Source organism: Polyodon spathula, chromosome 11 (assembly GCF_017654505.1).
Source record: "Polyodon spathula isolate WHYD16114869_AA chromosome 11, ASM1765450v1, whole genome shotgun sequence".
Taxonomy (NCBI): domain Eukaryota; kingdom Metazoa; phylum Chordata; class Actinopteri; order Acipenseriformes; family Polyodontidae; genus Polyodon; species Polyodon spathula.
Window position 1 is genome coordinate 9,437,554 of NC_054544.1, and position 26,404 is coordinate 9,463,957.

Genomic DNA, 26,404 nt, shown 5'->3' on the forward strand with positions numbered 1-26,404 from the left:
ACAATCTCTAATGGCATGCCAATTTAAACCAGTTTTATATTGTTTAAAAAAATGTCCTTCCTGCTAAATATTATAATTCTGGTTGTGTTGTCTTGTTATTGGTGATCACTGAACTAGAAGAGATAAATTTTACCCTTTTATTGAGTATTAATGGAGATTAATCCACAATTTAAACTGCCACCTACTGAAAAATGACAACGGACAGTATTTATTTATTTTAAATATTTATACTGCAAACGACCCACTGAGATTCATCTAGTTTACAGGCATGGCCAGCTGGAAGCAGCAGTATTAACATGACAAAGGAATCAATCCTGCTGATTCAAAGTTCAATGATAAAAATAAAACGCTCATGAGAATTAATATTGTTAAATAGCCTAAACTGAGTAAACATGGCCCCTGAACCTGAAACAAGGATCATCTTAAGCAATCTTGTGAGGATCAAGGAGATAAAATAGGTAATGGTGGCTGCACTGCATAAACATTGCTTGATATCCAAAGGGAGCAGTCACTCATTGAATAAGTGCTGTGCAGTGTGTTAATGGCAGCACAAAAGGGCATTAATATAAAAAATAAAAAGAAGGCACTTTGGTTTTTACTTTTACTGTTTATCATTTTCCCTGTGTTTGGTTAGCTAAGCATTCTCTGTAGTTAATGGACACTTCTCAGAAATGGCAGGGTGCTCTGTTTATAATATGCATACTAAACCTTAGGGACAATTTTATCCAATCTGGTCTCAAATAAAGTAGACATTATCTCATTGCTATTGTTCAAGTTTATGAAACACTTACTCTAATGCAGTCCAAGTCCAAAAAAAACAAAACCACTCCAGCATTTAAGTAAGCATTTAATACACTGTCACAAAGATAGCCGGAGTGGGGGATGTCAGACCAGAAACAGGAACCAGGAAATAAACAAAGAGAGGTGGAGTTTGGTGGAGCTGAGCGAATGGTCTCGCTCAGTATTTAATAGGCACAGACAGACAAAATAAAAGGTTGCAAGACAAAACACAGGACACGGCAATTTCGCCAAAACAAAACTGACTATACAGACTAAACACGGTGAGCAGATATTTTTAACTACTATTATTATTACTATTATTATTACCTCCGTCTCCAATCCCGTTCTCCACTCACCGAACACACAACCCCGAGTGAGTGAAAACATGTTGCTTTTATGCAGCTGTACCTAGACTCGATTGCTAATCAATCATTCAATTGGAGTCGCGGTACAACTGATGTGAATTAATAAAGTGCAATTCCCTGTGCTCATATATTATTACTTTTTACTTGCATGTGAAGTGCTGTGCAATCCTCGTGCCTAAATACAAATATACATTTTAAATACTCATGTTACACAGACCCTTTTATATCCCGTGTACCAATGACTATACACCAACATTAACACACAACGTGTACAACACAAAATACATACAGGGGCGGGCACTTTGCCACATACACAAAAACAATTTTTTGGCTCATAACAGCAATAACATGTTCTGTAACAGACCTAATTGGGTTGTCTTGTTAAGTGCCCTTATCCTGGGATGCATAAATATCTTTACTGTAATCTATCTATCTTGTAATGTCTTCTGCAATGGGTATTGTTTAAGTATTTTATCAGACATTACAGGCATTACCTGCTAGATAATTGACCGCATTGACACTTGTTTGGTTGAAAGGGTGGCACTTATTGAAAAACAAGGTCAACAATACAGCAGGAAATACCAACTGTGGTGGGCTTTAATGATGCTATGAACCGGAAAAAAAAAAAAAAAAAAAAAAAAACTAAATATTTATTTAGTTTGCAATGGATTAAGACCCAAGATTTTAAAGTGCTGTTTGCCACATAAGAAATTGCCAAAGGATAATGGCTGCTCCACTTGGAACCTGATTGTCTGAGTATCTATGAGTTTTATTTTATTAGCTCTCAACCGAAGGTCTCCTTTTTACATCGTCTCTACCACCAGCAGGGTTTTTGAAGCTTTATTTTAAATCCTACATGAACTTGAGTACATTTTTAACAAGGCTTTTTTATTTTTTTTTATTTTTTTTTAACACACATGTCTGTAATACAAGTATATGCTTTGCCATCTCAGCATTAATCCGATCAGGATGCTGCAGCACACACATATTTTCCTCTCCAAATAACAGTCGCAGGGAAATGTCAAATTTGCATAAAAGGATACCCAATGTTCGGTTTGCTACAATATATATCAATTACTAGAAAGGGTTTTTTTTTTCTGAGAACACTTATCTGAAGAACTTAAAGAAAATCTACAATACAACAAGCCTTTAAATCTGTTGCACTTCCTGTGTGTATACAGCGGGACATATTCTAGGGGGTCAAAAAGAGATCCATGACCTTTACAAAACTGGATGATCTGGACAATGGGATATTTTCAGTTATTAACACATTCAAAGATAAACCAACAATCCTATAAAGAAAATGAAAAGAAATGGTAACACTTTATATTTAGTGTCTCTAATTAATGTGTATTTACATGCATGTGTACTTTCACATAATTACAATGCTATTATTCATAGTTAAACTGTACTTAATGCATTAATCTTTTTACAAGGGTTAGGTATAGTTAGGATTAGGGTTATATTATGCACAAAATACACATTAAATACATTGTAACTATGCATAATAACAAGTATGTATGTATTTACTAAGTAACTACTATGTAAATACACAGTAATTAGAAAAAACTAATGTGATCTGCTACTAAATAAATGAAGAATGTTTTATTATTCTTAGAAAAGTTGCACTATCTGGAGTAATATGGGTTAATTTTATATTTAGCTTCCTAGTTGTATTATGTATTTATTTATTGCTGAAAATCCCCAAATCTCCTGACTAAACATAAAGTAATTATGCATGTAAACTATATTTAAAAAGTTCCCCAGACCCATGGGCCATCTCATGACATTTCCATAGTACTGATTCAGATTTGCAAAAGTTTGACCAAATATGTTTTTTCCACACAGACTTCTACATGCACAATTTGTGTGATGAAAAAAAAAGAAAGGAAACTGTACAGATATTTGATGGAGTTCATGCAATTCAAAAATGTTATAAACAAAAAGATTATAAACCAATAGAAATTTACAGTGCCTATATCAAGTGTTCACCCCTCTTGAACGTTTTCAGTTTGTTGTGTTGCAACCTCAAATCTTGATGCATTTAAATTGGATTTTTTTTTTCCTTTGACTTACACAACCTACTCAACACTTTGAAGAGGCAAGATAATTTTTATTGTGAAACAACAGTTAATAAAAAAACAAAAACAAAACAAAAAAAAACTGAAATGTCTTGGTAAGATAAGTATTCACCGCCCTGAGTCAATACTTGGTACCACAGAACCACCTTTGGCAGCAATTACAGCTATTAGTCTTTTGGGGTAAGTCTCTACCAGGTTTGCACATCTGGATAGTGCAATATTTGCCCATTTTTCTTGGCAAAATTTGTTCAAGCTCTGTCAAGTTGGATGGGGATCGTTGGTGGACAGCAATCTTCAAGTCTTGCCACAGATTCTCAGTCAGATTCAAGAACGGGCTTTGATTGGGCCACTCTAGGACATTCACTTTCTTGTTTTTAAGCCACTCAAGTGTTGCTTTGGCTGTGTGCTTGGGGTCATTGTCCTGCTGAAAGGTGAATCTCCATCCCAGTCTTAGGTCTTTTGCAGACTGAAGCAAGTTTTCCTCAATGATTTGCTTTAGCTTTATCATTTTGCCCTCTAGCCTGACAAGCTTCCCAGTCCCTGCTGATGAAAAGCATCCCCATAGCATGATACTGCTACCACCATGCTTCACAGCAGGGATGGTGCGCCAGACATAAGACTTTGCATTTAGGCCAAATAGTTCAATTTTTGTTTCATCAGACCACAAAATCTTTTGCCACATCTTTTCAGAGTCTCTCATATGCCTTCTTGCAAATTCCAAGTGGGATTTTACATGGGCTTTCTTCAGAAATGGCTTCCTTCTTGCCACTCTTCCATACAGGCCAGATTTGTGGAGAACCTCAGCTATTGTTAACACACGGACAGTTTCTCCCATCTCAGCCATGGAACGCTGTAGGTCTTTCACAGTTGTCATTGGCCTCTTGGTGGCTTCTCTAACCAATGCCCTCCAGTTTGGGATGACGGCCTGCTCTAAGCAGATTCTGGGTGGTGCCATATACCTTCCACTTCTTAATGATCGACTTGACTGTACTCCAAGGGATAATCAATGCCTTTGAAATCTATTTATACCCCTCCCCTGATCTGTGCCTTTCCACAACTATATCCTGGAGCTGTTTTGCTCCTTGGTCTTCATGGTAGTATCTTTGCTTTGAATGCACTACCCAACTGTGGGACCTTAGAGACAGGTATATTTAATCTGAAATCATGTGAATCATTTTTACTGCACAAAGATGGACTCCATTTAACTTATTGTGGGAATTCTGAAGGCAATTGGTTGCACCTGAGCTTATTTAGAAGTGTCACAGCAAAGGGGGTGAATACTTATCTAATGAAGACTTTTCAGGTTTTAATTTGAATTGATTTGTTTTTTCACACCACATTTTTTCACACATTGAACATGTTGAGAAGGTTGTGTAAATCAACCAGAAAAAAAAAATCCCATTTAAATGCATCAAGATTTCAGATTGTACCACAACAAACTGTGAAAACATCCAAGGGAGGTTAATTCTTCCTAGAGGCACCGTATACTGTATCTTCATGGTGATGTGCCATTACCTCTCTTGCAAAATATTCAAATGACATCATATACATCATGTATGGATTCAAATTGTGTCTCGTTTCAGTTAATCTGTTATATGTCATATTGGTCTAATGATCTATGGATGCCATTGATTGAGTCATCTTATCACAATGCAAGCTTAATGTGGGGTTGATCCATAATTAAATGATTAATGTTTTAATGTGTTTGAATCAATTTATAGATTAATTTTACGCTAGTAAAGATTCATACCTGGAATACGGTCCTCACGTAATATGGCTATAATTTTGTATAATGAGCTTTAAAATGTTAAATAGCCTTTACAAACTGCTTAACCTTTATGGGCACAAAATAGCTACTAATTTTCCTGTTAATGAGAACTGGCATATATTGCATTTTCATTAATAAAATACATTACTGTGTAATATTAAACAGTTTTGAAGCATTTCAGATTAAGATGGCAAAAAAAAAAAAAAAACTCCTTTCATATTAATTATTTACAAATTTGGCATAACGTGTTTTAAAAGATTGGCATACTAATTTTATTTATTTATTTATTTTATTATGTTAACATTTCTATGGGAACCTCAGCTATTTTCTTCTTTTGCTTTTTTATCCATTGAGCCTTGAAATGTTATTTTTCTTTTGCCAGTATGATCTAATGTGCAACAGCAAAATCTTTTGATAGGACTGTAAACCTCATTTGCTGTACATGTTCTAGTGTGCTGGAAATAGTCTTCGGAAAGATTTTTCTCAAGTTTACAGTGTTTTGTTAAGCATTTAATTTCTTAATTTCTGCTCACTCCCTGTTGCAACTTTCCATCATCACCTTCCAATTTCAGGCAATAGTCATATTATATAATAGTCATGTCAGCTGGTTGGACATCCAACACGTGACACTTCATACAAGATTCCGATTTTTGTTGTTTTTATTAGTGGCTGTCCTGTCCTTTTTTTTTTACTCCACTGGTATAACATATAGCAAAGTATGGTACATTCAAGACTATATCTCATTAGATTAGAGAAATCCTAGTCTGAGGGAAAACTAAGGTTCAGAAACTCAGAATTACATTCTGGAGTCTAATCTCTGGTAGTCTGTAGATACCAAACAGTGTTACAGAAGTTTAATAATCTGGTGTAATTATAAAAACAGGGTAACTCTGACTGCTAATTGATTTAAAACATAATCCAAATAGCTACTGGTTTAATAGTTATCCACATATAGCCACAATTTTAAGCCAATGATGGAAGAAAGCACCTCAGGAATCTTCTGCCTTAATGGACATGTCATGTTATTTTATTATGTGTGCATCTGTGTTCGGTGCCCTTGTGTTGTTTCAGGAACACAGAAGGAACCTCACTGATTTTTAACTCTTGCAGCTCTGTTAAACAGTATTGCAGATGTTGATGCCATTGTGACGTATGTATGTGCATCTGTGTCTGGACAGTCAAATTGATTTGTCTTTTAAAAGTGGATGTTATTCTTTTTTTTTATTATTCACTATTTTAATGCTTTTTTAAACAGTGTGACCCTGTAAACACGAACAGCATGACCAATCCCATTTAAAGAATAAACAGTGTATCAGAATGTGAGCTTTATGTGCATGCTATTTACATCATTTTCTTGGCAAATGGGAAATAAAGCCATTTTCAGCAACAAAATCACACAATAATAATAATAATAATAATAATAATAATAATAATAATAATAATAATAATAATAATAATAATAATAATAAGGAAAAAATAATCAATACTTTATTTAAATATCTCTAACGTCATCTGGTTACAAATCAGAAGACAGACACTAATTTAAATTCGTGCTGGAGCCTGGTGATGCTACCATTAATTCCAGATAAGAAAGGAGCGTTGTACTGCCTTCCTTAATCCATGACAGATGCTTTAGCCAGATCAATAGTCTTTCACTTTTTTTTTTATTCCGACGAGAAGATTGATCGTAAAGAGTTGCCTTGTGCTCATTTCCACTCCCCTCACTCTTCATTATTGTTCCAATTAGTCACTCATTGGGAACCCTAGAGGGAGTATTAGAGACCAGCAACCCCTTGGGACTAATATCAAGGGGCGGCTCTCAGTAGAGATCCTTTTGTCACAAACTTAGAATGGTTTGAGAGAAAGAAAGCCACTCAAACAAGTGGATCAAGCAGTAGTTTCTGCAGAGAGAGGGGAAAAGAAGATGCTGCTTTTGCTATTGAGAGAGAAATAATCACAATGTTGCCATCTCATGAATTATTAAGCAGCCCCCGGCTTCTTTTGGCACTGGTCTAAATGCTGCATTTTTATCCATGGGTCTGAAGCGGAGAGCAAGGGTGTTTTTTTGACAGCTGTATTACTGCTGATAAGCAAGACTCAGCTAGCTGATCAAGTAGTGAGACAAGAAGCTAGAGCAGGCACTGCAAGCAGCCGCACAGTTCTCTTTTTTTTCTTCTTGTAGTTGGGATCTGTTTAGAAGACAAAAGGTAAGGGGAGAAAAAAAAAGCAAGGCTGATAGCTGTTATCAAAGTAACCAGACGCAGACCTGGCTGCCCACATGCCGATCGAATTTGTTTGCAAAATTAAATTTACAGAGGAGGATGAGAAGCAGAAGGGAAAGCAGGAAGGGGACAAGGAGAGCCTGATTGAGGAGACCTGTACACCCCCAACCAAGGACCTGGCTGGCTTTGCAAACTCCTGCACCCTTCACGGGATTAATCATATCTTTGTTTCAGGGCGGCTAGGCATCAAGCAGACCCTTTGGGCGCTGACCTTTCTGGTGTCTCTAGCATTGTTTTTCTACCAGGCAGCTAAGTGTGCCATGTTCTACTTGGAGCACCCCCACGTAACGGCACTGGATGAGGAGGCTAGCCGGGAGATGGTCTTCCCTGCCGTGACCATCTGTAACATCAACCGCTTTCGCTTTTCTGCACTCACCGACGCTGACATTTACCACCTAACTAACTTGACTGGACTACCCCCAAAGAACAAGGATGGGCACAAAGCCACAGATTTGGTGTACCCTGACCCCAACATGGAAGACATCTTTAACAGGACAGGGCACCAGATGGAGGACATGCTGAAGAGCTGTAATTTTAGCGGGGAGAACTGCTCTGCCAAAGACTTTTCAGTGGTAAGTTCCCTACTTTTAGCAATATATGCTTTAACAAAACATGCTGTTCTGTAGGATAGAACTCAGTTAAGCTTTAGATACACAACATTTTAACACAGCTGAAAGGAAAAAAATGCATAAGCAGCTGTGGAAGAAAAAAAAATCATATGAAATGTGAACTGTACAGTATGCCATAAAGTCCAAGTAGACTGTGAATGTCACTGCCTTTTGAGGAGGTTAAGAACTTGAATAAATAGCCAGACAACCCATGCCATAACGGATTCACATCTCTGATTCAATCAGTGGTATCCAGTAAAAGAAATTGAACTGGTGTTTACTAGATTTCCTCTGAGAGGCATATTGTACTGTAAATTGTGGCATGCTGCTATTTATAGTCATGGTTACACTATGACTTGTGCTGTACTTGTAGGAGAATGGATGACTGTTGACATTTATATTGCAGCTACTTTAGGAAAGAGCACAGAGCTTTTACTTTTCAGAAAGAATAGAGCTTTCATAATGTTTCTAACGCATGTTGGGGGAGGGGGGGGGGGGGTCTTGGCAACAAAGAGCTGATTACAATTTTGTCTTTCTTAACATCAGTGTAAATGCAGTTAGTGTTTCTGCAGCATCCGTGTCTCTTAGTAGCACCTTCTTTATGAGATGAGAATAAGACAATACTTACATTTTGCTAATAGTTTCATTTAAATCTGAGTCATGTTAATCCTAAATATTAAAAATAGCTTTTATTGATATTACCTGCTGCATTAGTCAAATGCCCAAATAAAGAAAAAATGTGCCTATGCATTTTTATTTAGCAGTTTGAAACACAAATGTATCCAACAATTATAAAAAAAAAATTAGACTTTTCTTCTTTACAACACATGTTATTGCATTTTTTATAAATATGCATTTCTAATGTTTTTCATCTGTATATAAATGTGTTGAGGATCAGTTACTGCATTTCAAAACTCTCATGCAAACTCTAATGTTATAATAAATGTTTATTTCCATCAAACTATTTACCCTTTGGAATTTACTTTCAGCTCCCTAGATGGAAATGTAATTTAGGGAATTGGCAGTTACTGGAGGATAGCTAGGAGTATAATAGTAATATCAAAGTTATATTATATTCTAGTCACAGTGGAAATCTATTGATGTGCGCGTCAGTGAAGTGACCGACAGTGGATTACAATGCCTTAGGGCTGAGGTCAATATTGCCCATTCTGTTGCTTATCTTACTTGAGTTTGTATCTCTTTTCTTAAACCCTTTTAATGAAAGACATTTGACAGCTTGGTTTAAAATTCACTACACAAGATGTTGTATGATCTCACTTGTATTCCCTAGCAGATGTAGAGTTTATGTCATTTTTACATCCACTTTAGTTTCTATTGTATTTATGTCTAGCACATTATCTGGGAATTATGGGGTGCAGCATGAGAAGCAGGACATAAAGAGTGTACTGTTTATACTGTATAATATGTGATAGTTAAATTGGTTATTATATATGTAATGGCCATTTTCAACACATTATGTGAGGCTTAAGTTATAGTGCTCTATATGATTGAAGTCTGTGCGCTCTTGTGAAAAAGTTATTCTGCCTAAACTTGTCACAAGTTAACTTTAGACCCTAGCCCATTGCAGTATTTACCAGTAACTGTATTCAAATGAATGTTCTCTGTATAGAGAAGGCTAATGTGGGGTTGTGTATGTTTTTGCATTTTAATTACTTAAGAGACTGTGAAGACAAACAGCAAGCTGTTAAAAACTGAGACGCATAAAAGGTTAAAGAACACTGTTACAATTTATAATATTCTCGCTATAATTACCGCTGCTGCCTCTTGTGTACTATTTCTGTAGCAAATTTCTATATAAACAGTTTTGTTATTTTTGTGTAAATTAATACTGTCTTTGGAAAATGTCTGTAGTTCCTCATTTGTGCCAAATTGTTTTGCAGTCTAAAAACACTAAATTACAGTCCTTTTTTTTTTATTTTGAATGTTTTGTTTAGACAAACCTGATACGCTTTTGTAGGAAACTAGAGATGTTCTCCATATACAGTACACATTAAGGGATAGCAGTGTCCAGGTTGATAAAAAAAAAAAAAAAATGCTCTGTATTTTATTGTGCTTAAAAAGACATTTTTAGTTATACTAAAAAAAATGAATACTGTAAGTATTGTACATAAAAAGCAGTACAAACAGAAAAAATAAGTACTTTTAAAAGTCGACGGATGTTTTTAACTGATTCCTTCTAGTGACATTTTCTTATCCATATCTCTCAATTTTTAGGAACAAAGTTTAGGATCAGCGGATCCCCAATCTCAGTACAGACCACAGGGTTAAACTGATAATTTCTTTCTTCTTCTGGGGGAATGGCTGTGCATGGGCGAGGAGACAAGAGAGTAATAGGAGTGCTGCATTCTGGTACTGCATTTTTAAACTATCGTAGCATTGCAGTACCTGTAGTAGCAAATACAATAAAATAACAGTTCTCAGAAATTGGACAAACAATTCTACCAGACATACTTTCTATGTTTATTAATAGTACTAATTATTGAAATCCAGCAGACAAGCTTTGTGCAAAAAAAAAAAAAAAAACTTTGATTTCCATTACATGAGAGTAGATGTTGAACTTCATGCTGATTTGAACTTGGCTCTTGTCAAGATAAGAACCAACTAAGACATAGCTTTGCAGTAAACTAATGTGATCCATCTGCATCTCCATCCATTTGCGTTGTTTTCCATCTGATGATATAGATATCCTTCTGTCTGGTGCTGATTGCTGAAGTGTAATGCTCTCCAGGGATCAGCTCATTTTGCCTCCCCAGCGCACCAGCACACACAACGGCTGCGATGCTGGCTCTGGGGATCAACCCAGTGCGGTCTCCCCAGCGCATCAGCATGACAACCGTCTGGATTGAGCTAAGTAGGGTACATCTCTAGGGTCTTCAAGTGGGCACCTTCCATCCTCTGTGTTTTGTTGACTAGCCCATGACACCTCAAGAGGGCTCAGTGATTCTGGCGTCCCAGCATCACCCCCCTCCATCCCCCACTCAGCTCAGCCCAGCTGACTTACCCGTACATCAGTGTTACTTTCTTTCTATTGTGCTTGAGATCCCTATCCAGAATCTTTCCGTCTCAACCACACCCAGTTGCTGCTCCTTTCTGCTGCTTCAGATAAGTTCTTCACTGTGAGACGCAACTCTTGGCCACTGAACCCGACGTCTGTGAGAAACTGGGTTGTAGAGTGTGCCACAAATCCTCGACAATCCACCTAATTAATTAGATGTAACCTTTAATCGTGTTTTTTTTCTTCATTTTTTTAAAAAGTATTGGCAGATTCATTTGGTGTAATTAATGTCAATGTACTTTATCTGATTTACACGTTCAGATTAATGTTTTGATTAATACAAAATAACCCCTTTGTTTACTATGTTGAAAATACACATCAATATGTTCTAATCATATGAGTAATAAGTTAGTACAGCACAATCTAAATCATTAGACCTACTTAATACATTGCTTTACAATCCTCTAGGGGTCAGAAGACCAATATACTAAGAACATGTGTTTGTTACAAATGAGAACATCTCACAACCTACCTGCATTTTTTGCGGTTATGTAAAGGAAATATTACATTTAAATGTTGTTTTCTTTTCTATTTTGTTCCTCTGTTAGAGCAAGGGTACCAAAATCCAGGCGGGGAGAGCATTAGTTTAACAAGCAAAATGCAGTTAAAACAGATAAATACTTTAGGGCCCAGATGGGGGTTTAATTGGTTTAAATAAACAATCTAGAACATAATTGGAACCAATAGCTAGATTGTAGGAGACTCTGCTGGAATGTTATTACTGTCTGAGTAAATACTTTAACAAAGGAAAAATGAAGCGCGGATAATAATGTATTGTGTGTGGACTTAATGTGTCCTACGTGCTCAGAGATTTGACAGCCTCATGTCAGTAATCCTTTTGACATTACATTCAATAAAGATCTCAGAATGCAATGTTGGGAGGTCTAACAGGGTGTTCCAGTTTGTTTTTTAAGGATGGCATAATTCACTGTTTATCACAGTGATTCTTAATGAGTAATAATAAAACATCATGTAAAATAGCCTGCACTGTATGCCAACCAGTGAAAAACAAAAATGAGTCATCTGAAAAATGTGATGTAAAAAACAGTTGTGTATTTTTTTTTCATTATATTTTAGTTTTCTGGGGGGAGAATATCTTGCAATTACTAAATCTATTTGGTTATAGTAACTTATTAAAATGTGGATAACTGTCATTTTACTCATTGTTTTGTTTTACTTCTGGATTGTCTACATTTATAATGGATGAATGTTTATTCATTTATCTCTCCTTACACTGTAAAGGTATATTCATGCCATACAAAATTGGAATAGAAAGGTTGTTTATTCTGCCTGAACTATTGTATAACCTTTTGAGAAATCAGGCTCCTTCGCTCCTCCTTCCAATTCTGAACCTTTCAATTAGGAAAACACAGAAAATTATTTTTATTATGTGTTGTCTCTTTGAAATGCAGTTTTAATATATACCGATCATCAAAAGAAACTTATCACTATGATAACACATTTACTTTCGAAAAAAAAAAAGGTATATAAATGATGGACATTGACAAAATGTTTTTGGTTTCTTTTTAATCAGTCGATCATTCATCCTTGGCCATGGTACGCTGGAGTGACTATGACTGAAGCATGTGAACATAATCACCTAATTAGTGAGACAGTTGATTGGACAATATGCCATGTCTGTCAAGAGAGCAGCGCCTTCGTGCAATCGGCATGTTGGAGGCTGGACTAGGGCAACGTACTGTGGCTCACTGTCTTGGGTGCTCACAGCCAACAATTTCAAACCTGGCAAGAAGGTATAACCAGACACTATCAATGACAGGCCACGAACTGGGAGACCAAGAGTCACAACACCTGTCCAAGACCGACAGATCATTTTGAAGCATCTTCGTGATGTCAGTTGTTAATCAGCACAATAAAAAGTCACTGCACCTGCTCTAAAACAGAATTTGGCATTTGTCAATCACACCTAGAGAATTTTATCCAAATATAAGTGATTAGTTTCTTTTGATGCTCAAATATAAGTGATACATTTCTTTTGATGCTCAGTATACTTTTATGGCATTGTTTTCAAAGTTATTTAATTAAAAATTTTAAGATTTTGACTTATTGCTTTAATGGTCAGTGATTACCTGATCTGATTGTTTAAACCTTCACTATCTTGGCTATCACTTCACTATCTTGGCCACTAACTTCCAATTTACTCCCACTATATTTTAATTTACTATTTCTAACACAATGACTAAACCAGCTGAAAGCAGCAGTTCTCTTATTGTTTTAAACTAACTCAATCACCCCGTCAATAAAAGAGCAGATCCCTTGCTTCGAATGACCTTGACCTATTAACTTGCTGGCATTCTGCATGCACATTGAAACTCAAAAAACCAGTATGGACAGTTTGACTTCTTAACAGCTGCCATTATCACTTTGTATGTTTTCTCTTATCCTGTTTTGAACTCTCCCATATATTATTTAAATTGAACAAAGTATGTATGTTACATAAAGGCTGGACAAACAAATGAAACACACACTTTAATGTAAATAGGCTGTTTGTCACATGTCTGACTAATCTGCTTTGCAAATGGGATTACTATTCCTATACATATATAAAGTTTCATCGTGCAAGTCAGTTTCAGTCACAATGGGAAAGACAACAGATCTGACATACTTTGACAGAGGGCCTATCGTAGGTCTCAGTTAAAAGGTGCTTCTGTATCTAAGACTGCACAAATTATTGCCTGTTACCCATTATGAGTAACAGAGTTCCCTGCAGATTTCTACCCCCAGCTTCCTGTAAGAGGTTAGCGTTAATCATTGAGGAATGGTTATGTAACCCTACTGGCATGCTTATCGCACGTAATCAGTGTAGTGTTGGCTTGCTAAGACGTCCTCGACACCCTACAGGCAATGGTATGGTAAGTCTCAAACACTGTACACTCGTAAGCTTTTTCCTGAAAACTGTTTATGTAAAAGACCAATACGTCTTCTTAGTTCTGCCCTTTAGCACTGAAAAGAAGTTACTTTAAAATTCTTATTAGCCAGGACCTTTACATTCTCCCTCTGTGAGATATATCTCTGAGGGGGGCATATTCTACTTCATAAATGCTTCTCTGCAGCACTATTTCTTCCACTGTGCCCTGCACAGAGAGTTCTTCTATCCCAAGGGAGCCATTTACTAGAGGAAACATTTGTTTTTCTTTGACGAGGACCATGCTGTTTACTGCATTAGCTAGTGTGGAGAAGGTACACTCACTTCATGTAGGAGGGATAATTACAGCTCCATTTCCATTAGGTCAAGCTTGGTTTGTGATCATTTTTCAGCCTTTTTGTCTTTTCTACTGTGGATGGAGTTTGACTTGGGACTGAAGACTCCTACTGTGTTTATTAATATGAACAGCTGGCCAAGATCTGAACTTCTGAGATCAGTTACTTTATGTATAAACCTTATTAAGATACTTGGCTAAATCTATATGAGAGTGTTTAATACACCATTGACACATTGCAGTGAATGGGCGACTATAGAGGCAATAAATATCCACGCTAAAGGTGTCTGCCAAATAAATATATAATAATAATAAATATTGCTATCTGGTATAATAACTGCCTTTTTTTGTCAATTTATAGGAAAGACAAATAGCTATAGCTCATAAAAAAGGTATGTACTGCACCAAAGATATTTCAGATTAGAGAATTCAGATGAAAATCAGTTTCTGTAATTACAATTATATCTAGTATAATCATCAGTAGATTGTCACCCCTACAGTTTCTATATCTATATACATGGTAGTACAGTATAATATATATATATATATTATATATATATAATAATATATAGATATATATATATATATATATTATATATATTATATATATGATTTTAAGGGGCTACGAACCTTGAAATAAGTGATATAGAATTTATATATATAGGTGTATTTTTTTTTTTTTTTTTGAGGATGCAAAATCGATAATGGATATAATTTCAAAGCATATGAAATGGTTTATTTAGATTTCCAGAAAGCTTTTGACAAAGTCCCGCACAAAAGATTAATTCTCAAACTGAACGCAGTTGGGATTCAAGGAAACACATGTACATGGATTAGGGAGTGGTTAACATGTAGAAAACAGAAAGTACTGATTAGAGGAAAAACCTCAGAATGGAGTGTGGTAACCAGTGGTGTACCACAGGGATCAGTATTAGGTCCTCTGCTATTCCTAATCTACATTAATGATTTAGATTCTGGTATAGTAAGCAAACTTGTTAAATTTGCAGACGACACAAAAGTAGGAGGAGTGGCAAACACTGTTGTAGCAGCAAAGGTCATTCAAAATGATCTAGACAAGATTCAGAACTGGGCAGACACATGGCAAATGACATTTAATAGAGAAAAGTGTAAGGTACTGCACGCAGGAAATAAAAATGTACATTATAAATATCATATGGGAGATACTGAAATTGGAGAAGGAATCTATGAAAAAGACCTAGGAGTTTTTGTTGACTCAGAAATGTCTTCATCTAGACAATGTGGGGAAGCTATAAAAAAGGCTAACAAGATGCTCGGATACATTGTGAAAAGTGTTGAATTTAAATCAAGGGAAGTAATGTTAAAACTGTACAATGCACTAGTAAGACCTCATCTTGAATATTGTGTGCAGTTCTGGTCACCTCGCTATAAAAAAGATATTGCTGCTCTAGAAAGAGTGCAAAGAAGAGCGACCAGAATTATTCCGGGCTTAAAAGGCATGTCATATGCAGACAGGCTAAAAGAATTGAATCTGTTCAGTCTTGAACAAAGAAGACTACGTGGCGACCTAATTCAAGCATTCAAAATTCTAAAAGGTATTGACAGTGTCGACCCAAGGGAACTTTTTCAGCCTGAAAAAAGAAACAAGGACCAGGGGTTACAAATGGAGATTAGACAAAGGGGCATTCAGAGCAGAAAATAGGAGACACTTTTTTACACAGAGAATTGTGAGGGTCTGGAATCAACTCCCCAGTAATGTTGTTGAAGCTGACACCCTGGGATCCTTCAAGAAGCTGCTTGATGAGATTCTGGGATCAATAAGCTACTAACAACCAAACGAGCAAGATGGGCCGAATGGCCTCCTCTCATTTGTAAACTTTCTTATGTTCTTATGTTCTTATATATATATATATATATATATATATATATATATATATATAATATATATATATCTATATATATAATTATATATAATATATTATATATATATATAAATATATTAAAGATATCACTATATGAATAAAGTTTGTAGCCCCTTAAAATGAGGTAAAAACCTAACTCCATTTTTGGAGCACGAACTAAACTGTTCAGGAACTTAATTAACAACCTAGACAGCTAGGCCATTTGCCTGATACAAAACCACTTCTACACTATTACACATAAGAGCAATACACAAAAGTTTACACAGTACCTTTTCATTACTGATGGCCTCTAGCCTTCACACTGATTGCATATATATATATATATATATATATATATATATATATATATATATATATATATATATATATATATATTAGTTACTTTTTAATACATTCTACTCACTTAAAGCAGTTCACACAAATACAGAGCTCCCTCATAGTCACATGCATATTAGGTCAGAGTATCAGATTATCTTCAGATTCAATCCAATAGGAAGCTAGGAGTCAGTAATAAAAGGTTTGCAGAAGATGGAAATATAAGTCAATTATCATGTTCAGCATGTGAATGAAAATACAAAGAAATGATTTGGTTCACAGTGAAGATTATGGCCGATAAATGGAATCATCCCATGGATTCTGAATGGGAACCTTAAACTAATTATTCTATTCATTGAAGGTCAGGGTTATTGCCCATCTGTAGATGTAGCAGCAACATATATACATTTTATTTTATTTTTTTCAGCCTGTGCCCAAGGAAAAACAACCTAAAGCTAGACATTTAAAAGTATTGGGTCATGTTGGGGTGAGTAAATAGTTAGATTTCAGTTTACTGCAGTATACAATATACTTGCCTGGTTATTCGTCTTCTGGACTGCAGAAAGATATATAACCTGGTATTCCTGTGCCATTCACATGCCTCACTGAAGTGGAAGATGTGCAAATTAAGTCACAAATAATATTAAAATACTGCAGTCTAAATGTCTTTAAATATGTTAAATATGAGTTCTGCAGTTTTCAAATAAATCAGAGAACCTAGTATTTAACCAGAAAAGAAAAAAATGAAAAAGTAGTGTAGTCTTCAAAGACTTCTTAAAGTCAACTAGGGATTGATAAGGGATCATAGGACAGATACACTGAACGGTTGGAGACTACTTTGATCTCCAGACTTCAAAGAGAACAAATGCATAGATAAATGTCCCTCATCAAATATCAGATAAATTCATACATTTCACTGTTATTAAAAAACAGAGTCACTATATATAAATGTACAAAGGAGATGTACATCTTGTGTGTATATATAATACAATAGATGACAGAACTAAACACTGCCAGCAGTGGTCTACAAGTTTTACTTGTGAGTACATTCCAGGACCCTGAAAAATTGTGCAAATTATGCTATTGTATCAACCTATAAAGAAGCTCCTACCCACCGAACACCTTACCCCCTTTGCAATTGCTGTGGTGTCTCTCATTATGCGTGATTCTTCTGTAGTGAATGTGGCTGCTCATGTGACATTCTGTACATTATCAATATTGATGCATTCTTTAATTTAATTGCAATCAGCTGCAGATCGAGATCAAACTGATTTGGACTTGCTCAGTTAGGATTGCAGGCTGGCACAACTGGATCTATCCAACTCGCACTGTATGTTGCTTCTATGTGTTTTCAGTTTGAGTTTGATAAAATGCTGTAACCATGATAGAAATTTTTAAGACACCACCTCAAAACTCAAAACATTTATTTGCTATTTCAGTGTTTTTAATTGTAAGTATTTATAAAGCATTGTGTAGTAATTGTTGTCAGTACAGTTTAGAACTTTCTCTATAATTTTCACTTTTTTTATATAATACATTCTGCATCTACAGTATAAAGTGGTTGCAAAGTGTTTATAAATTAAGCCTTATGAGAAGTGGAGGTTAAACAGCGTTTTGATCTGACAGTACGTGAATCTTGCAACCACAACTGTATTTCCAATACAACATCATATAGCAGTTTTAAACTGATTGAGACATTCCTTTAGTAATCTTAATTACTAAAGGAAAATCTTGATCAGTTAATTATGCAATATATAATGATATTTTTTTTTTTTTTTATATTTGTATGAGAGAAGGATTTCAATAACACAACATGATCTACAACATCATGCAATATCTTCAGGTAGAAGCAGTAGAAGACCAAAACCACTATGAAATTATAGAAAAAAAGCTGTGGTTGGAGAGCCACAGCTGAATTAGGTCAGTTAATAAATTTGACTTTGTAGCCATTCAATGCTATCATTCATGGATTCAATGCTATCATTGAAGCTGTGAGAATTACTTTGGCTTCCACCAATCAGTCCTTGTGGCAGGGCAAAAGTCCTACATGTAAATAGTGTGTGTGAGTGTTGGGAGTAAAGGGTTGGCAGGGAGGGGGTTAAAATCCTCCTTGCCATAAAACATGTGAGAATGCGGCTGGAGCCTTAATTCAATGATTAATGGTTAATTAGGCTTCAGCCACATGGTATTTAAGGAGGAGAAAGCCATTTGTTTGAGAAAGGGGGGGAGGTGTTGTTTGTGCCTGTAAATTGTAGAAAATTGACAGTTATGGTGAATATCAAACTACATTGTGAACACATTTTTGCAGGTATATTCAGCTGTTCTCTTGCAGCTGATGCTATAACTGCACAGATTCAGCATGACCCTTCTTTTGTGTTTTTGCAACTTGATAGTAAAAGGGCATCTGGGAATTCGAGTATTCCAGATCCATAAAACATTTTGCAGTAAGTCTTGATTTATAAAAAAAAATCTTGATTTACAGAAAGAAAAATTTATCATAGAAAAGCAGAAAGTTTTCTATTTAAGCCAATAACTCCAAGTCCTATATTTGCCATCAGAGAATCTGCGTTGTGGTAGGAGGGAGGAGTGATGTGGATACAAATAGGGGATGTGCTAAATCTGCCTATACTGTACATGAGTACCACGGAGAATCAGTTATTCTATGTGTTTGGTTTCTTTTCCTAGATGATTTAATAAAAATTACTAAATATTCATGATGCTGTTTAAAAATAGATTAGAGAGATACATACAGCAAAGAATACAATAGATAAAGTAATGCATTGGTTCTGAACACTATGATATTTTATAACCCTTTTATGTTCATCATATGACTTTTTAACATTAGAGAAAAGTAATGAACTTTTTGTTACTGAACTCTACTTGCATCCTCATTGCTGATCTGTCAGATTCCATTTAGCATTTTCTACATTTTTTGCCATCCCACGGTGACCTCTCTCTCTTGTTCTCTGGTTACTGTCCCTCGCTGTCTCCTGACAGTGCAGCACAGATTCATTTTGTTTGTCCTAATGTATGTTAATGAGAAAGTTGTGTGGATTTGAGTGTCGATAGCTTGAAATACAGCCTTGCTCCCTAAATGCTGTGCCGCTCAATAAGCTATTAAAGTTGAGTTGAATCGCGGATAACTTGGCATACGTCAGAAAAGCAATCTGAAATCTTCAGTGACATTGATCCACGAAGAGGAGTACCTGATGTGTCCTGTAACACTTTCCTCCCTGGAGCTGATTGTCAGATGTTAATAGCTTACATCTTGCAGCTTCCCCGTACACACATCAACTCATTTTGTTATTTGTAGTGTACATCATTGAAAGAACAATAAACTAGCCATTAATGAGATTTTGTGAGTAATCACATAAGGTCAATTTACTATATTGCTAGGAGCTACAAGAATTTGTCAGGATACTGTTTGTTATTTTTACAATTAATGCACATTTTCAGATTTTCACATGAAAGAATTATTAGTAGGAGATATAACTGTTCATTCTTGATTGTCAACCAATATTACCAATGTATTATGGATACATTACTGACATTATAATTTCTAGTAAAAAATGCAATGTCTGTGGCTTTGGTTTGAAAACTAACAGTGGGGGTACTTTTGATGCCAGTGTAACTACATTCACTTATTTCTATTTAAATCTATTAATGTGTTTGTGATGTAATTTACTACATAGTTAATGATGTAACGCTCTACTATTACTTTCTATTTAAACCTTCAGGCATCAATTATATCTATTTTTCTATTACTCTTCTGTATTGCACATTATCTAATTTTATTTCTAAAACTACGAAATCTAGGTCATCCATGTTGTGTTTTGTAAAGTGTTGAACTTCAGGTTCATTTTAATTTTTTATTTCATATGTTTGACATGTGATTCTGTATAAAATGTTGTACCTGTCTCTCCTACATATTTTATATTGCTACATCTTTAGCCCAATATTCCACAAACAAGGTTGCTAGTTTTGCACAACTGGGTTTCTATGCCTATTTATCTTCTCTATTTGCAATTCTGACTTCTCTTTACAAATATATTTGCATACTCTACATGTAGTCTTACAGGTTTTGATGTCTGTTAAAGTGTATCATCCATTTATTTACTGTGGAATAAAATGTATATATATTTAATTCTGACAGTACATTAATGCTTAATATACATGCTGTACGATAAACCTTTTTTTTTTTTTACAACCCATTAAATCTTATAAATTAATATTACCATGGTATTCTTAAAAAAAGATTTTTTTTTCTGTTTTATTATACTCAAGATAGCTAATTTCTATTGAGTTTGTCAGCTATAATTAATTCTCCAATATATTGGTTATTTATATCTATATAATCTTATATATATATATATATATATATATATATATAATATATATTATATATATATATATATATATATATATATATCGAGAAATATAGTATGTCTATCTGTAGACATAGTCTTTCTGTATTAAAATCAGAAGCTATCTGGGATTGTTGCAGTACCTCCTGCAGCTACTGTTTCCTGCTTGGCAACATCTGATTCCTTTTTGTTGTCTTCACTAAATTGTTTCTAAACATGATTTTCTGTCATTTCTAAAATCCAATAACCTAAACGTAATTTAAATGCTAATTTCGCTATCTCTGTGTGGCAGTATAGAAAGTCTTAACAAACACTTAACGTTTTTATGCAAATTGAATATGTAAAAAAAAAAAAAAAGCATTTGCTGCCTTTGAACCTTTTTTTTCAAAGTTAAAATGACTTAATTACTCTTCAAAAGAACATAAACAATAGGTGTCTATTACAACCCTGATCCATTTGGACATCAAAACCTGGTGATTTCATTCAATGTGTGATGTTATCCATTTTAAACACCCAGCATTATTTTGAAAACATGCCTCCGAGGGTATTAGATGCATTTCAGAAATGCGTTGCTGCTAATGGTTGACCTTGACATTCTTGTAGGAGCCGGAGTACAGAAAGAAGGAAAAAGCTGGAGTACAGAAAGAAGGAAATGTCAAAACACAAAACTCACAAATCATAACCTTACTTTTTTGCTTGACCTTCGCGTCATTTTCTGTTAATTAGGTTCCCTGTATATTATATATGCACACCCACAAGCGACTATGTAAACCCACAAGCCTTTTGCGTTCTGAACAAGCAATGTTAACTATCCAGGTGAACTGGGGTCCTTAATTTCTGAGCTTTCTTAATATATATATATATAGTATATCTATTATATATATATTCTATATATAATATATATATTATATATATATATATATATATATCTATATTTACTACTGTAGTTTTTGTTTTCCAGATGCTAAACATGATCAATATTAAGTTGTAATTATGTAACAATAATAACAAGGCACGCTGTCAATTGCACAAAATATAGTGTTAAGCGTGTATAAACTTTCACTAAATAAAAGTAACACTGTTACTACACAACATTTCCAAGGCAGGCCTGGATAAAGTATAAAAACATGAAGATATTATATTGTAAAAATACAGTAGTTATGGTGATTATAAAACACAAAATAGACCAGTAACCTGTGGGTCTGTTTACTACCTGGGGATATAATAGTGTGCGAAAGACCAGTGCATTACCATCTCATTTGCATAATAACAATAGTCAAGCGCTGAAAATATAACAGCCTCTGAGAGTTGCTGTGTAAGAATAAAAGTCATGAACAATGTCAAGAGAATGATGTATATCTGCACTGATAGACAGACCTAACCGACAGCTGCAATCTGACACTCATGCTGTTCATCAGTCTGCATGTGTCCTTAGTATGAACAGGATCATGGTCTGTCTTTCTGTCCCTGAAGAAAAGTGGTTCATGTTAAGCATAGGGGCAGCAAATAGTTTATATGAACGTTTAATGGAATAAATAGTATTACCTTATTATTAAAACATTTCTTGTAGATTAAATCTATTACTTAACTGAAAACTATTGATTTATGAAACGAAACACATGACTCCCCTGAATGTGAGTGAATTCAAATGCAATACAATGAAACAGTGTATATTTTAACACTTAGGATGCTTTCAGTATTTTCTTCCTAACACGTGTTGCTTAATATTTTTTTCTATATATAAAATAAGCACACATTTTGTGAATGTTTACTAAATATTGACTGTGTTCCTTAAAAGGATTTTTATCAAAAGAGAAATATGTGCAACAGTGTTTTACCAGCGCTACAGCCAAGGTCACTTACCAAAGGTCACCTACTAATACCTGATAATCAGGGTGTTATTGAAATGAGAAAAAGTACACCTGTTGTTATTTATAATGTATATACTGCACATATTTACCATTTCAATGGTTTTCTTTCCTTACATTTCTAATTTTGCATTAATAAAGCTTCATTTGCATCTCCTAAAATAACATGTCAGTGATAAGGCTACGTGTTCAATGGAGCCTAATACCGGCAGCCAAGGTAAGCATTGATTAAGAATAAACTCCATCAGAGAATCAGCACATGGAACTGTAACTGGAGGAAACAGTGCGTTTACTTCAAGGATACTTAACAATATCTGACTTCTCTATATACCTGTCTTATGGTGTAGATTTGTTTCGCAGAATTTAATCGATTGAAAAAGACCTTTAAAATTACATTTCAAGTATTCTAATAAGCTATAAGTAGGTATAAGCAATTCTTGCAATTTTAAAAACAAAACCACTGTGTTAGCTCAGAGGCAAATATGTACATTGTTTGTTGTAATCAGAAATATTTCAAGGCATAGTAACATTTGATTGTTTAATTTGTTTGCCTGTTCAACTAGATATTAGTTATATATGCAGTGTACACCATGAGGTTTATTTGTACAAGTCATACGTCAAACAAAGATGTATGACTAAAAATTGTAAATCGGTGCTGTAAGCACAAATTATTAAATGATATCTGTGACCTACATGTGACATTAAAATCTACTGATAATTCTGTATCTACAGAACACACCACAGCGGGATTAAACTTAAAAAAAAAAAAAAAAAAAAAAAAAAAAAAAACATGTCAATATTACATGAAGTAAAAAGAGACACTGTTGTTGAGTTAGATATATATATATATATATATATATATATATATATATATATATATATATATATATATATATATATATATTTGAATTTTGTGATTAAACACTAGTTCCATGCAAAAACACATTATCTGTAAAACATTAACTTTAACATTAACATTAACTTTTTAAAATATCAACTGTTGCCCTAATATAGCTCTAGTATGCTTTTCCACCTAGCCAAGGGACAGCCTGGTGCTGATTTATTCTTCATCCCTTATCCTTATGATCATCTGTCTAAGAGAGCACATGGAGTTCTGATCCTTCCTGTATATTTTATCTTTCTGATTACCGAGATTCTGGCACTGTCGTTCTTGCTCAATGTCAGCAAAACCTGACACATAAGTAGACAAGAATCTAAAGGATTAATACTTGCTTTTGGAGAAATTAGGAGCTCTGTTCTCTCCCTTGCTTAAAACGCTTTAATCACCCAGTTATGTGAATAGAGTTTGACCCTGATGGGATGGGAGTGAGGCTTGCAAAGAAGCATAACAACTCATCTCTTCTCTCAACTAAAGTTTAAGGCACAGGAATTGTTTGAAAGTATTGCACCAGTGTTGTCTTATGGGTAATACAGTTTTCATACGTTCGTTTTACCAGGAAAATTGCACTCCATAATTACCTGACATTTCTACCTCTAAAACTAGTGACAAGACGCTAAATATGTAGTGGGATTGCTTGTTACTGCAATTATAAAATAGCAAAGCACATTCATGAGAAAACGTAAAAATAAATAAATAAATAAATAAACAAATAAATAAATAATATACACCCACCCCTCGTTATATCGCCCCTCGCTATACTGTGGATTCGGATATATCGGGGATCCTGGAGTTGGCTCCCCATTTTTACTGTCTAACTGCGTATGACTTAGCTGCAAATTATACATAGGCACTTATAGTTACTGTTAGTTTTATTTCGTACTGCACATCACAAAAAATATATACAAAACAATTAAAAACAAATCATTACTATCATACTGTTATCATATACACACGTATTGCACAAAAATACAAAACATATTAATTATCTACTTGCCGAAGCGATTTTTATTTTAGCCAACGAGATGCTCATGTGCAGCAGCGATGCTCTAGCAAAAGTCACAAGGCAGGGACATCAGTTCCCTAGCATCAAACTTCCTATGTTGTTGGGAATTGATTATTTCAATGCAGCATTTTTGTGGATTTGAGAAAGGAGAGGAAGACTCATGAGATTAATTGGAGACTGAAGTTGATGAAAAGCAACTACCCTCCGCTGTACAAATTAAAATGGTGTGCTGCTTTTTATATGAAAAATGAGAAAAAGCAGATTGCAGAGAGGATTTATGCTGGACCCTGACGCACCCGATAAAACGAGGTGATGGTTGTACAGTATTTATTTGTTAGCCTACTTATTTTTCCATGGGTCTCTCGCTATATCTCGGCCCTCGATATGTAGTGTATTTATTTTGGAACCCGACACCCGTGATTTACCGAGTGTGTGTGTCTCTCTCTCTCTCTCTCTCTCTCTCTCTCTCTCTCTCTCTCTCTCTCTCTCTCTCTCTCTATATATATATATATATATTGTGAGATAGCAGGGAGGGGGTTACAATCCTTCCCTGCTAAAAACCTTGTGAGAATGCACATTTGGGTGTTATGGGGTTTAATTGGGTAATTGTTTTATTGTTTAGTAATCCCCTGCACCTGGTGGTAATTGTAAATTAGAGCCAGGTGCAGGGTATTTGAGAGGCAGCCAGTCTGCTCCAGGCTGCTGCTGAGAGAAGAGCCCGACTCTGTGAGTGAGCAGTCCTATTGAGGTATTGTGTGAGGGTGTGTTTTTTTTTAAATGTTTGTGGCAGGTAAACGGTTTAGCCGTCCTGCGTGATAGTTAGGTTCCTGTTTATGTTTAGTGAGTGTTCCAAATAGGAGCTAGGTGTTTGTTTTGTGTTTATTTCATTTTGTGTTTATTAAAAGTGCACGTGAGCGCTGTTTCAGTAGAATCCTGTGTGTTGAGTGGTGATTCAGAAGGGAGAAGAACCCGTGAGAGCCTGTGTGGCTCTCACACAGGTGACGTTTATAGCCATATATATACATAATACATGTATATATATGTATATATATATATTATATATATGTGTATATATGTGTGTATATATGTGTGTGTGTGTGTGTGTGTATATATATATATATATATATATATATATATATATATATGTGTGTGTGTGTGTGTGTGTGTGTGTGTGTATATATATATATATATATATATATATATATATATATATATATATATATATATATGTATATATATGTATATATATATATATATATATATATATAAATATATATATATATATATATATATATATATATATATATATATATATATATATATATATATATATATATATATATATATGTGTGTGTGTGTGTATGTGTGTGTGTGTGTGTGTGTGTGTTATAAAAAGTCAACAAAAGTAAAAAGCAAATAGTGGTGGAATCTGTATTTCCATTATTATATTACATTACGCTGTTAGAATAACTCAAAAGTAGAGTCAAGACAACTCACAGAATCTCCAGACCATCTCTTTGCATGGCCCACCACTGGTCTAGGTTTGTTAGCTTTTCCTTGTGCAACTGTGACTTCATGTACTAAATACATTAGGTTCTTTGTCAGCTTGAAATCTTGGTTTACACATCGTCATCTGGATATTGTGATTTTCCTTCTTTGTAAAAATTGTTAGTATTGACCAAGATCTTTAACTCAGATAGTTGAAATAATATAATAGATGACATAACAGATACCAGACTTGTGTAGGACAATTTCGTTCTTCCTCATTATTTTGCATCTAAAAACATGAAGTATTAAGGTTAGTGAATAAAGGCCTCTCGCACAGTAGAACATAGTACACGTCCAATTTACTGTCAACATACAATAGTCTA

General features: G+C 34.7%; 1 protein-coding gene across 1 annotated transcript in view; it reads left to right on the forward strand.

The window, feature by feature from the left end:
- The first annotated feature begins 6,893 nt into the window (after positions 1–6,893).
- LOC121322657 (acid-sensing ion channel 4-A-like) overlaps positions 6,894–26,404 on the forward strand; it is a 79,555-nt gene continuing 60,044 nt past the window's right edge. The window contains exon 1 of the mRNA XM_041262849.1: positions 6,894–7,848. Within this exon, the coding sequence (XP_041118783.1) occupies positions 7,273–7,848 (576 nt within the window). The 5' untranslated portion in view covers positions 6,894–7,272. The remainder of the gene's footprint in view (positions 7,849–26,404) is intronic.